The following is a 13,889-nucleotide window of genomic DNA, read 5'->3' as shown; positions in this document are numbered from 1 at the left end:
ACAGTGAGGAGTTACAGGGGCAGGGAACTCTCTTCAGGAAACATCTCACCCTGGTAGAGCTCTCAACTCCCAGAATCCCTTGACTCAGCTCAGGTGATTAGTGGCCAAGAATGGTAGGTAGGGCTGACTCCCAGGGTAACCAGTCAGATTTTCAGGTCTCTGAAGATAAGAGAGAGGAAAGGAAAGCTCTTGTAAAGGAGGAGATTATTATATTGGGACTGGCAGTTCCACTGAGGTTCCCTGAGAGATTGATGAGGGAGAGTTAGTGCTGGTGCCTGGTTCTCCTTCTTGGTTGCACTCTTCAAGGGCTATGGTTTGGTCTCTTCCATCTGTCTCTGAATCCCTGTGTAGAGAAAAAGACTTAACTAAGGGAGGATCCAGAACCATCAACCTGAAAATAGGTTGCATTGTGGGGCTCAGATGCCGAAGGAGCATTCAGATCATTGTTTTTCCAACAGACCTGGGTTCACAGAAGGGGGCTGACATCAGGCATTTACCTGGTTCGGAGTCGAGGCCACTTCTTCCACTCTATGGCTAGCACCACACCCAAAGCTACAACCACCACCACGATCAGGCTACTTCGGACAATGTTCCCCACAGTGCATTCCTGAGCAGCAGGTCCTGTGATGATAAAAGAGTAGAAACCAAGGCCATAGAGGTTAGCACACATAGTGTTCCCCTAATCTCTCATTGCCCCCTCATCTGGCCTCCTCCAGGTTTCACTCGGGAGCCATGTGTTGAGACTGCAGACGGGGTGGTCAGAGGCAGTGTTTATGGTGAGGCAGAAGCAGCCCTCCATTTTGGAGGTGGAAGAGGCCTTGAAAGTATCCTGTTCACTATCTCTGAGTGAATCTGAGGTCCCATCTCCTCACCATCCCTAGGAGAAAGATGACCACACTTGAGGTCTCTGACCCCAAACCTTCATAACTACATATTTGGGCTCTCTTGATGGGGACTGTCTCTGGGATCCCAGGTGTGTCATGCCAGGACCATGGAGGGATTATCCTCTCACCTGCTGCCCCCACAAGCTCCAGGAGATCACTAGGCTCTGACCAGATATCAGGGTAGGCCTGGAGGCGGTAGCTGCAGCTGTAGTTTCCAATGCCTTTTCCTTCTACATTGTTGATGACAAAGTCTCCATCTTCTGAGAACTGCTGAGGTGCTTCTTCCCCATCATGTTCCAGGACAAATTCAACACCTGGCAGGGGTCCACGGCACTGAAGGGTGATGTCCTTCCCTAGCTTGAACATGGTGCTGGGCCAGGCTGACAGGGAGGGTTTAGGGGGCTTATCTGCAACCAGCCAGGACACAGAGTTAGAAGAAGTCATCCTGAACCCAGCGCTTTAAACCCTTAGAGCTAGCTACTAAAAACTACAAAATCCAGACTCTTACTGAAGTCGCCAGGACCTTACCTGTCACCCAGATCTTCAGGGAGTCACTGTGATTGGAGGCTGCAAAGGGAGCAGAGTCCAAATAATAAATACAGCTATAGATCCCAGAATCTTCACCTCTTACTGCTGGCATCCGGAAGTCAGCCCTGTACCCGCTTGGCCTCTGTTGCTCTAAGGGCTCTTGAGTACCCTCTTTCAAAAGGACAAATGTTGAGTCTGGCAATTCCCCTTGACACTGAAGAGTCATATTTTCTCCAGGGGCCACCATGGGACCAGGTTGGGCTAATAGGCTGGGTTTGGGGAGCAAACCTAGAAGAAATTAACTTCTGGTCAGAGAGAGGAGTCCACTTTCCAGTGCATCACCCCTGGAGTCTCTGTTCAATAAAGAGGGAAGTTCATTGCTTGCTTGTCCTTGAGCTCTTCAAAAACAATTTCTCATGAACCATCTCCAAGTCTATTTACTCCATTCTACACTCTCACGCCCACTCCAGAGCATGTTCCCCTTACCTGTGACTATGAGTTCCAGGGTGTTGCTAGGTTGTATCTTGATAGGACTCGTCCAGTCAGGGTGGTAGCAGCAGCTGTAACGCCCTATGCTAGCACCAGATATATTGGTGATGGGAAATGCCCCATCATTACTGGTGGATCCCCAGAGCTGCATTGAAGTGGCTTCTCTTTCTTTGTGTAGAATGTACCCTACGCCATGGACTGGCCCTTGGCACCAGAGAGTAACATTCTGTCCCATGGGAACCACAGAACTGGGCTCAGCAAACAACCATGGCTTGGGGAATGTGTCTAGGAATAAATCAAAGATGTAAAGTGGTGAGTATGGAAACATTAATTGCTGGATTAATCCTTTATCTTTCTCCTTCTACACACAATAGTTCCCTTCGGTGGCCTAGCCTAGGCTTCCAAGAGGGATTACCCTCCTTAATTCCTACTCCAGTTGTCTTTGTCCCAGTCCTATGTCTTGTCTGTCCTTACCAGTCACCCAGATCATAATGGACTTGCTGAGATGTGATCCTCTGTTTGACATGGTCGTCTCATAGTAGACACAGCTGTAGTTCCCAGAGTCCTCTGCTCCAACAGTGTGGAGGAGGAACTCAGCTGAGTTCCCTGGAGTGCTCTGGAACTGTAACGGAACCAGGGTTCCCTCCTGCAAGAGGGCGAACCTCATGCCCTGGAAAGCCCCTTGGCAGCGCAGGGTCACATTCTTCCCAGGAAGCACCACAGGACCTGGCTGTGCCAGGAGAGTGGGTTTGGGGTAGAATTCTGAAATTAAAGAGACCACAACATGAGAGACATCTGCCCCCCACAATCTGCAAATTGCTTTTTTGGTGTTATTATAAGAACCAATATATGTTTATTGTAGAAAATAAAATACAAAAAAAACCTAATGAAGAAAATACAATTCTACCACTCAAAGATAATCATTCTTTATACATTTTTACATATTTCTTTTCCATTTACTTTTTTCCATACATGCCTATGTCATTGTAGCTATAACTATTTGCATAATTGGGATCCTACTGTATACATAGCTGTGTAGTTGAATATTTTTCACTTAACTTTATATTGTAAACATTTTCCTATGACGTTAAACAGCCTTTGAAAACTATCATTTGTAATGGCTGCATAATATGCAGCTGACATTTCAAGGTCTTTGCCCTTTCTCTGAGGGCTATCCAGCCCACCAATCTCTGACACTCTAGCTACAGAAAAAGTGGCCATTGAGCCTAAAGCTCAAGGCCAAGCCACAAAATGATTTCAGAAATAAGGCAATGTGAACTTAGCTGTGGGGATTGGACACCCCCATCTGCCTCACTTCTTTCTCCAGAAGTGAATTATTTGCCTCCCTCCTCTCGTTTGTCTCTTCTTCCTGTATTAATAAGAATACTAGCAGCTGCCTTACATGGACTGTTTACCATGTGTCAGGTACTGTCCTAAGCATTTTATCGGTGACTTTTAGAGGAAATACTTCTTCCTCTCCTGCTGGTAGCCCTTCCGCCCACTGTCCCAGGGTCAGTACGGCCTCCACCTGAATTTCCCCACTCCTGACCTGTCACCACGAGCTCCACAGGGTCGCTGGGCTCAGACCAGAAAGCAAAGTCATAATAGCGGCAGCTGTAATTCCCTCCATCACCAATGCCCACCGAAATGATCAGAAAGTGAGCTGCACTGGCTCCCGGATTTGCCCAAGACTTGTCACTAGATGCTATTTCACTTCCATCTTTGTAAAGAATAAAGCTCACGCGCTGGTGGGGCGTGGAGCAATTGAAAGTCACTCGGGCACCAGGAGTGACCACAGGGCTGGCCCATGTCTTGAAGAAGGGCTTGGGATACATTTCTAGAAGTTAAAAAACAAAACACAATGCAAAACAAAATCAAGAAAAAAAAAGAAAGAAAGATAGCCAATATAGCAAATCTTGGTTCCAGAAAGCTGCTTTGTTTTCTATAGTACTTCACTCAGAGGTAGGTGCACTTGAAAATCAAGGCAAATCCACTTTGCAGATGGACAGGAACCCCTCACCCTGACCCCTCACCTCCTTGGGCTGAATCCTCCCTGTCATCAGGGCAGGCAATAGAGGCTAGCTGAAAGAATGAATTATCATTGGGGCTCTGCTTGTTCCCTGAGCCTCAGTTTGCCCATTTGGACAAGAAGGGGAAATGGTACCTGCTCCACTTCCCATGAATATTTGCTCTATAGCTAAATGAGATAATTGATATGAAAATAATTAGAAAAATTAAATCACCCTCCACAAACCCCAGCTATTAATAACGATTATGGCTATTAATATCGTGCAGCCAGAGGCCCTGGCACTCCCAGCGCCACGCCTGCCTGGCTCTAAGATTGGACACAGGCTCCTAGGACCAGCAGCAAAGTTTGCTGTGGAGAGAGTAGTGTCTAACCCAGAGTTTGGCCTCCCCCCTCCCCCCTCACACACCCTTTCCAGCTCTACCTTTTATCACAAGCTCCAGGGGCTCACTGGGCTCAGACCACTTGAAGGGGTGCTTTTCAGTATGAGTGCGGCAGCTATAATTGCCTTCATCTTTATCCTCCATTCTTTGGATTGTAAAGAAGGCTTCTCTCCCAACAGCACCAAGTTGCTGGACAGGTTCCTGCACTCCGTCCTTATACAGAGCAAACCCCATGCCTGCCAGCCATCCTTTGCACCAGATTTGCAGTTCCTGGCCCCGGATTGGGGGGGAAGCAGAAATGACAGGTTTGGGGAGGATGTCTAGAAAACAAAATAGGGTGGAAAAGGAGTTCGAGGTTTGGAGGTGCCCAAATGGGACACTTGGAGTCACTTTGTTAGCCAAAAAGAAATCCATCCTGGACTGGTTTTTGGCTCTTCCTGTCATCCTCCTCTCGCTCTCTTCCCTACTTCCCTCCCCCATTTAGGTGCCCCTCCTCTACTACAAGCAGCACAAACCCCTTGGGCTTGGGTCTCTGTGCATTCTCCTCCCCCAGAGACAGTGCTGGAGTTCCAGGGGCACTGGAGATCACTCCGGAAGGACCCTCTGCCTTTTCTTACCTGTCCCCACAAGTTCAAGTGCTTCACTGGGCTCCGACACAGCCATCTCCTCCCATGAATGGCAGTGGTAACTCCCGATGTGGCTCTGGGTTAGGGCACCAAGGGGGAAGGCAGCCCGAACCTGCTCTGAGGCTGGGCGAGTTGCGATCCACCCGGTCCCGTCCTTCAGCAACACAAACTCCTTAGTTGAGCTAGAAGGGCTTCTGCACCAGAGGGTTAAGTTCTTCCACGGGGCCAGAGGGAAGTTGGTCTCTGCCCACAGCTCAGGCTTAGGGGTTGGCATGATTATTTCTAGAAACAGCAGAGTTAATGAAGCCATCCTCCCTTGTCCCTCCCCCTCTCCTTGCCCTTGAACCCCCTACCCAGATCACACTGCCCACCTCCCCTTTCAACCCAAATCCAAACTCTTTCTTTCCTTCTGCAGGTGCTGCAGGAAGGGGAAGCTGATGTCTCAGCTGAGCCTCAGAAAAGTGCAGAAGCTTGGGGGAAATTTTGCAGGCAGAAAAGCAGAGTTGGAGGCTGAATTTTGCCAGCAGCTTTAGCAAGTGCCCCTTCCTGGCTGTCCTTCCCTCTCAACCAGTCACTCCCTGGCCACTGACACTGACACTCTGTAGTTATTTCGGATCTCCAGAGAGGAATGTCCCAGTCAGGAGCAGGAAAAAACTCACCAGTCTCTTCTGTCAATACCCCATTGCACAGTCCTGCAAAAGAAATTGCTGCCAGGGCTCTTCCCCCTCCCGCACAAGACTTCACCCCGGCCTTCTGCCCAGGCCCCTTCCCCACCCCCTTGTACTCACCACAGCAGAGAAGGGCCGTGACTATGAAGAGCATGGTGACCCCTTGAGCTGTTCCCAGCAACCAGGCTTCTCTAGCGAGACCAGAAAAGAGATGAGAGGAGTTGCTGGGATTAGGGGGAGGGCGGAGAGAAGGGGGCGGCAATTTATGTCATTGGCTTACTCACCACCCAATAGGGATTGGATATGGCCAGGATAATGGGATATAATCTTTTCTGACATCGATGACTTTTCTTTTTGAGGGCCCCACCACCTACAAACCTCTTGCTCTTTCATGACCCACGTGCCCCCTGCCCCCTCCCCCCTCGCCAGCCTATATCATGTGTCAGCTCCCCATGGCCCCTGATTAGGCTGTTGCTGGAACTGAGATGTCAGATGTGAAAATGCTTTTGTAACCCCAGCTCTCAGAACCTCTGGAACTCAGTGTGATGGGCAGCTCTGGGTGGTGGGTGTGGGGGTGGAGGGAGAAATTTTGGGTGTTTCTCTGTCATCAAGTTTAAGTTTGGAAGCAGTTTTATTATGGCAGTATTGGTCCTCAGACTGACCTGCCTCACCTGCTTTTGTTATGAAAAGGTTGCCTAGGCAGCCGTGGTGAATTACCAGGATTGTCAGTGCTGAGCTAAGCTTGTCAGAGAGTGGGATCTCTCTACCCCGACCCAGATTATGACTCGAAATGTGCAGCAGCTTTGGGTTACGGGTCCTGTAGAATTAGATGATATTAAGCCGAAATCCATTTAACAATTTTTACTTAAAAAACAGTGACCTTCCTTCTTGGCAAGGAAAACATGCTTTTCAAGCTGCTTTCTCTGAAATCTGGTTTCTGAACTCATTCTTTGATGCAGTGGTTCTGGGCTGAGGTAGGGCCCTTGAAGCTACATTTTTTTCTAACCCCTGGCTTGGAGGTTACCCCAGTGTATGCAGGGCTCATGACAGATTCTGAGGAGAACTAGATCCCTACCGAAACTTTTTGAAAGCTCAAAGGGTGGTGGTTTTTGCAGAACACTTAGGTGGCTGGCTCCCTTCTCATTACCCAAGCACTCTGTTTGCCAGATCTCAGCAGAAAACACAGACACACGCAATCATACTCATCATCCATTGTGTATTGAATACTCCCAGGCACACAAAGGCCTATGATCATGGTGAGGGGGGTATATAGCCAGAGGCAGAGGGTAGGGGGAAGTATGTAAGGCATTCAGGAGCTGAAGCCCCCATCAGGCTAGGAGCTGCCATTTCTCTTCTTATTTTCAAGCAGAATAGCCTGAGCACAGGCCATGGGGATCAGGGAGAGAGGAGAATAGTCCAGGGGACACCAAAAGATCAAAGGAAATGTAGGGGAACCTGTTTGGCTTGACATTTTATAGGTCAGAGGAAAAAGTCTGATTCCCTGGCCCAATCCATTGCCTCATCAGGTCCATCCAGATTAAGATTATATTCTCAGAATGCTCTGCACGGATGGCTAGAGGCCAGAATGGCAGAGAGACTGGTTTCTATGGCAACTAGGATGGATCACAAGGCTCTCTAGCCCTTGAGAGCCAGAGGTAAGGGTAAAAAGTTGGGATGTGAATTGGATAATATCCTGGGAGACAGGACAGCATGGCTTCTTACAAAAGAAAAAGTTCAGACCAAGTTAATGTGGGAGACATCAATCATCCCTGAGGGGCAGGGTGGTTTGGGAAGGAGATTTGGGCATTCTCCCAGGGGGATAAGTGAATGAGGTTTTGATTACTTTCCAGTCTCTGAGAATTATGCAACTCTCCACCCTCTGGCTTGGGTGCTAACTTTCCTGTGAGGCAAAAGAGAAACAACCGGGAAGAGAAAGTATTGTCTCTTAAGCCCAGAAGGTAAGGGATACAAAGGATGTGCCCCTGTGGCTTGTCTCAACTGGGCATGACCCATTCCTGAGTCTCTGAGGAGCCTGGACTTAGCTAGATTGAGGAACACGGGGCTGGGACAAGACAGTTACCTGATTCTGAGTCTCCGACATTTCCACCTTATCCACAGCACTACCAACAGCAAGGCAACAAGCTGAATGATTAGGGACAACCTGATAGCTTCATTCAGAACGTAATTCCAGATGAGAAAGCCTGTGGCCAGAGAAGACCAGAGCAGGGGCCTTGATGGGGACAGGGGCAGTAAACACATTCATGGGGGGGGGGGGATGGTGAACATTACTGAAGGTGAAGGGAAGGTGAGACAGCAGTGACCTTCTTTTTCATGAATAATGGGAGCCTTGAAAGTATCCTGCTCACTGCCTTTGACTGATTGTGAGACCACCCCAGGAGAAGGATGCCCAAACCCAAGGGCCCTGACTTACAAGCCCTTGACTCCCCTTTCCATATCTTTCTGCGAATTGATCTGGGATCCCAGGGTTGTCATGGCCAAAGCCTTGGAGGGGCATCCCTATGGAGAGTTGTCCTCTCACCTGCTGGCCCCATCAGCTTCAGGGGCTCACTGCGATGTGACCAGATGTTAGCGTGTGCCTCTCTGCGATAGCTGCAACTGTAGGTCCCTGTGCCTTTCCCTTCAACATTACTGATGGTGAAGTCTCCATCTACCGAGAATTTTTGGAATGTTGCTCTTTCTTCCCATTCCAGAGAAAATTCAAGTACTGGATAAGGTACTCGGCACTGAAGGGTGATGGCCTTTCCTGGCTTGCACATGGTGCTGGGCCAGGCTGACAGGGAGGGTTTGGAGGGCTTATCTGCAACCAATCCAGAGACCAGAGTTAGAAAAGTGACCTTGCACTCATTACCCCCTCCCCCAACAAATGTTTCTCAGGTCCCTATCTGGTCTTCTCTTCCTTTACACTTCCACAAGATCAGTGGCTTCAAAATTTGAATGTGCATCAGAACCCCTTCACCTACTCCTTGGTGCTCTAAAGACTCCTGGGTGCCTACTTTCACTTAGGAAGACCTCATATCTGTAAGTTTCCCCTGGCTTGAATGAAAATAACTTTTCCAGGGTCACAATGGAGCTAGGCCATGCTGAGAGGTAGGGCTTAAGTAACAAACCTAGGAGAAAAGGTATCTAAAGTTTTTGGAGAAAATTCTATGCCACACTCCTACTGTGTTTTTCCTTGACTCATAACTCCAAGAGGATACAGGGCCACTAGCTCATTCTTAGAACACTGTAATGAGGATAAAATCAAACAACAGTTGTTAGGACTTGCCTACAACCACAAGCTCCACGGTGTTGTGTGATGTCACTCTGATGGAAGTCTTCCAGGAGAGGAGATAGTGGCAGCTATAGATGCCAGCATCACTGTAGGTCACATTGTTGAGGAAGAATGACTCGTTGTCATCGATGCTGGTGGTATCCAACAGCTGAAGTGGTTTGTCTTCTCCTTTCTTATAGAGTGCAAGCCCCACTCCATCCACTGGCCCTCGACACCACAGGCTCACATTCTGACCCATTTGGACCACGGGACTGGGCTGAGCAAGTAGCCAGGTCTTGGGGAAAGTGTCTAGGACAAGATCCAAAAAATAAAGGGCTAATAGTCTGACTTCCCCCTCCCACTACATAGAGCTTATTTCCTCCTCTCCCTCCAGTCCACCCTTGGCAAATCCCACCCTAAACCGAGTTGTACAAATTCTGCTCCCTTCCCCACTGTTAGCCCTCGCTGCATGATTAGGTTTCCTGGGGTCCCAGAAGGAGTTGTCTATCCTTGGCCCCTAACATAGGTCCCATGGCATCCCCCTCTTACCGGTTACCCAGATTTTCAGGACATCACTAAGAAGTGAACCCCTGTTTGACCCATCATAGTAAAAACAGAGGTAATGTCCAGCGTCGTGGATTTTCAAAGCCCGGAAGAAGAAATGTGCCTCATTTTTTATTGGCCTCTTGCGGTAAAAGGACTTCTCCAAGTCTTCAAGCCTTATTAAAGCAAAGGTCATTCCATAAATTGGCCCTTGACACCTGAGATTCAGGCTTTCTCCAGGTGCCATGATGGGCCCAGGATAGGCTGTCAGAGTTGGTTTGGGATAGAGTCCTAGAAAGGGAAGAGACCCTGAATTAGAGGTAGGATGATTCTTCCCTATTATCTTCTGGTTTTATTTTCCTAGTTTCTTTAGATAGAAAGTAGTAGCTGAATTTTACCCTCTTCTCCCTCTCTCTTCCTTGAATCTCTGCCTCTTCTAGGAGGTAATCAAGGGTAGTAAATTCACTTGTGCCCTTGCTCTCTCACCAGACTCTGTCAGCTCCACTGAGCTCTAACTATGTGTAGGGGTGTGTCTCAGTGGAATATCTACATCTGTAATTCCCTGTATCTTTAGGTCCCTGAAATGCCAAATGTAGTTCTTTGACCACTCCGGAAACCAAACTTTTGAAAATAACTTTGATTCCATCTTTGTAGAGTACGAATGCTACTGCAGTATTAAGGACAGCTTTTGAACACATTAAGCCCACATAAGACCCTACTTCCCACAGGAGACTGGAAGAGGCCAATAAGGAAGGATAGGACAGTAAATCCGCAACCCAAAGAAATCTCTGTTAGTGGGGCCACACCCTCATTTCCATGTATTATTCTCCAAGGAGATTATAATACAAAATAGAGGGCAAACCTCACTCCCATACTACTCCTCCTTACCCGCCCCAATCCCAGGTAGACCCACCCATTCATTATTGGAAGGATCACCTCCATCATATACTCATTGAGTATTTGGATGTGTCAGGCATCCTGTAGGCCTAGGGATTTATAAGTAAAGATGACACAGTCCCCACCAGCCAAAAGTTCATGGCCTAGTGAGGTATACCAGTGAACAGATAACTGCAGAAGTGTGTGTTATTGGAATCTATGCTGGAAGGACATTCATACAACAAACATCCATACACACAGTTCAAACAGACAACCCTTTGTTCTTTGATCCTCAATAAAAAGCTATACTAATAAAATTAATATCTACCATTTATTGAGAACTTATATGCCAGGCACTGTACACATTTTATATTTAGGCAAATCCTCACAACAACCCTGTGAGGTAGGCATTATTATTATACCAATTTTGCAAATCAGGAAACTGAGGCACAGAAAGGCATCATACAGTAGGTTGGACAGATTCCATTATCCCATTTTAGAGTAGGGGAAACCAAAGCACACAGAGGTGAAGTGACTTGCTCAAGATCACACAGGGAGGTGGTGTCAGAGGTGGAACTAGAAACCAAGATTACTGCTTCTAAGTCCAAGGTGCTCTCTGTAGTGCCACAGCTTTCCCCAAGTGTATTTAGCTTAATGGAGGAACTAAAGCAAATGTGGCCAATTCTGTCTAGAAGCATCCAGGCCATGGAACGGGGGAGTTTGGGCTGGGGTGTATGTCTGGCAGTTGGACATTTTGGGGAGCCTTCTGTTGTAAGGGGTACTGCCTTACTGGATTTATATATAAAGGACTAAAATAATTTATAAAGCCATTTCTAAAATATGAACTATCACTTTCTTTGTCATTTTTTATTTTTTATCACCAGCATTAGCAATTCATTCTATTTTCCACACTTAAAAATAATAATCACAAATACAATAAAAATACATTTAAAATTTAAAAAATCAGTTTATAAGACTGCAATGGCAGTGCCTGGCACATATTAAGTGCTCAATAAATATTAGTCAAAGGAATGAATAAATGCACGATATTCAACAACTAGAGACTAACAAAGCTGTGATGAGCTGAAGCTGCTGGACATTTGGCTGGGCTCACTCGCTAGCCAAGCGATTGGCTCCCACACATCTGCCTGGTATCATGTGTGATTCTAATTTGCATCTCAGTAAAATGTCAAATAACTCTAGCTCTCGGGCCATGCAGGGCCTAGCAACTGGCCAAGGAAAGTAAAATCAGAAACCCTGGCTCATCCAGCCATGATCCCAGGGACAATGATCATCAGACCCCAGCAGCCATAGCCACACCCACCTGCCACAATCAGCTTCAGGGGGTTGCTGGGCTCTGACCACAGGGTGGGGAGCATCTGGATATGAGTGCGGCAGATGTAAACCCCTTCGCTCTCAGGTGTCATGTTGGCAATGGAGAATATGGCCACTGTCCCGGTTGGGACTTGGTAATCCACCGGCTCTGCATATCCCTCTTTGAACAGCATGAATACCAGATCCTGCAGCCAGCCATGGCAGAGTATATTAACATTACATCCAGGAAGAGGGGAGGTCTCAGCCTGGATCCAGAAGATCGGCTTGGGCAGCTGGCCTGGAAGGAGAGAATGAACTGGAATTCAGGTAGAGCAAGGATAGTACTGCTTGGGGAACAGCAGAGGAGAGTTCTACTTAAATGAACCTTACCTGTATGATCCTTATTTGCCACCCCTCCTTCCCCCAGCTCAAGTCTCCCCCACATTGAGAACCTGCCTTCTACATCTGTTCCAGAGTCTGCATCCTTATTCTGCATTGCACTTATTTACTAACTGTGGAATGTCTGTATACATGCATTCATGCATTTGAGGTAAACAAATGAATTAATTAAATGAACTCTGCTCTGGGAAGGCAAGTTTGAATCCCAGGAGCTGGAGTTTATTCTTAATTATCTCTCTCGGTCTTCTTACCTGGTGCCTTCAACTCTAAAACTTTACTAGGCTCTGACCAGCCTGTCTCCTTCCAGTAGCAGCACCTGTAAAGACCTGTATTGGACTCAGTAAGGGCACCTATGGGGAATGAAACTTGGAAGGTCTTGTAGGAAGGGCGGATCCAGGTCATCTGTGTCTTATCCTTCAGCAGCAGGAACTTGCTTGAAATCCGAGAGGGGCTTTTGCACCAAAGTGTGATGTTCTCCCAAGGAGCCTGGGGGTAGTTGGTCTCTATCCACAGCTCCGGTTGAGATTGTATCGCTGTCATTTCCAAAGATCACAAAGATATGAGCAGTCCAACCTCCTCCCTCCCCATAACATGCTCCCTCAATGTCCCTTAAAATAAGCCCCTACCCAGATTCCTCCTTTTGTCTTCCCCTGGGGACAGGAGTATCTGCTTGTGTGGGGGTGGGATGGGGACCCAGGATATTTGTTCAAGGAATCCAAGTGAGTTGGGGAATAAACTGTCAAGTCTGGCTTCCTTTCCATCTGAGATAAAGCTCTTTACTATTCTACGGGAAACCAAGTCATGAAGTGAGGGACTCTGATTCCCAACCAACTCAATCTGGGAATTGTCTTTGGGATCGCAAAGCAGTTATGTCTAGGCCATGCAGGCAGGCCGATGTCTACGAGCCTTCAGGAAGGAAGGTACCTGAGGTGGCAGAATTCACTTACCCACTGATGTCATACCCAGACTCAGCCCTGAAAAGAGAGAGTATGGTAAAAAAAAAAAAAAAAAAAAAGTGCCTCCTTGTTGTCCCTACCCACCCTGAAATCTCAATACTCTCCTCTCCCTCCCCAAGGTACCCACTCGCAGGGGTACTTATGATAGGCTCACTTGCCCCTCACTCCTTCCTTGTACTCACGAATGCAAAAGAGCAAGAGAGTGAATTTCCACAGCATGGTAGCCCCCTTCCCTGGCCTGTCCAGGGTCATGGGGCCTCTGGGACTCAATGTGCGCTTTGAGTCTTGAAGGGCTTTGCCTCTCAGCAGGTGGTGAGATCTAAAAGCAGAAGTGTTTTTACTCAGGGGATTTGTCCTGCTCCTTAAAGTTTAGTCTGAATCACTAAACTGCGCTTGACAACCCTACCTTCCACTCCCTCACAGGCATACAGGGTATTACAAGATCACCTGCTACTTCCTCTCCTTGCCCCTTTTCCCCACTTTGCCCTCCTCCCACCCAAAGTCTTGCCTGTTATCTAGGGTGTCAGATTTGCTGAGATGTCTGTTTGTCCCTGGGATCTCAGAGGCCCAGAGGACGACCTAATCCAGGCCAGCAGAAGCCCCATGGGTTGAAGGAGATGAGAGGTATAAAGAGTCACCTTTTCAAATATATATATATAGTCTGAGTCCTCCAACAACCTAGCAAAGGAAGCATTCCTATCATTCCCATTTTTCTGGCAAGGAAACTGAGGCTTAGAGAGGATATATAATTTGCCCAAAGTCAAAAGATATTAAATATCAGAGCCAAAATTCAAATTTTTAAACTCCAATGCCTATGCTCTAAAACCAGCATTTAAACTCCCAGAGGCAGCCCTTGTCCTCTTTCTTAGCCTCCTTCACCTTTCCCATTTCGTCCCATCCAGGCTTTACCATCTGTGGAATGCTTC

General features: G+C 47.6%; 1 protein-coding gene across 1 annotated transcript; it reads right to left on the bottom strand.

Annotated features, from left to right (window-relative positions):
• Window positions 1-207: 207 nt before the first annotated feature.
• On the bottom strand, window positions 208-13,215 carry IGSF1 (immunoglobulin superfamily member 1). The gene is made up of 19 exons (XM_046674035.1): window positions 13,146-13,215; window positions 12,955-12,981; window positions 12,259-12,540; window positions 11,619-11,906; window positions 9,425-9,709; window positions 8,891-9,184; window positions 8,144-8,422; window positions 7,685-7,805; window positions 5,725-5,795; window positions 5,596-5,628; window positions 4,928-5,218; window positions 4,352-4,630; window positions 3,451-3,738; window positions 2,376-2,663; window positions 1,899-2,186; window positions 1,413-1,700; window positions 1,013-1,291; window positions 498-621; window positions 208-343 (listed from the first exon to the last, which is right to left on the bottom strand). The coding sequence occupies exons 1-19, from the start codon at window positions 13,213-13,215 to the stop codon at window positions 208-210; spliced, it is 4,011 nt and encodes a 1,336-aa protein (XP_046529991.1).
• Window positions 13,216-13,889: the final 674 nt, after the last annotated feature.

This window comes from Equus quagga, chromosome 10, assembly GCF_021613505.1.
Source record: "Equus quagga isolate Etosha38 chromosome 10, UCLA_HA_Equagga_1.0, whole genome shotgun sequence".
NCBI lineage: Eukaryota > Metazoa > Chordata > Mammalia > Perissodactyla > Equidae > Equus > Equus quagga.
The sequence above is the reverse complement of the archived record's forward strand: the minus strand, read 5'-3'. Positions and strand labels throughout refer to the sequence as shown.

Excerpts from the sequence above, each read along its gene's own strand:
- IGSF1 (XM_046674035.1), bottom strand. The coding sequence starts at position 13,215 with ATGACCCTGGACAGGCCAGGGAAGGGGGCTACCATGCTGTGGAAATTC. Across the intron at positions 5,796-7,684 it reads TGTCGGAGACTCAGAATCAG|AGAAGCCTGGTTGCTGGGAA; the intron begins GTAACTGTCTTG and ends TGGTCTCGCTAG. Across the intron at positions 1,292-1,412 it reads CCTGAAGATCTGGGTGACAG|ATAAGCCCCCTAAACCCTCC; the intron begins GTAAGGTCCTGG and ends GGCTGGTTGCAG.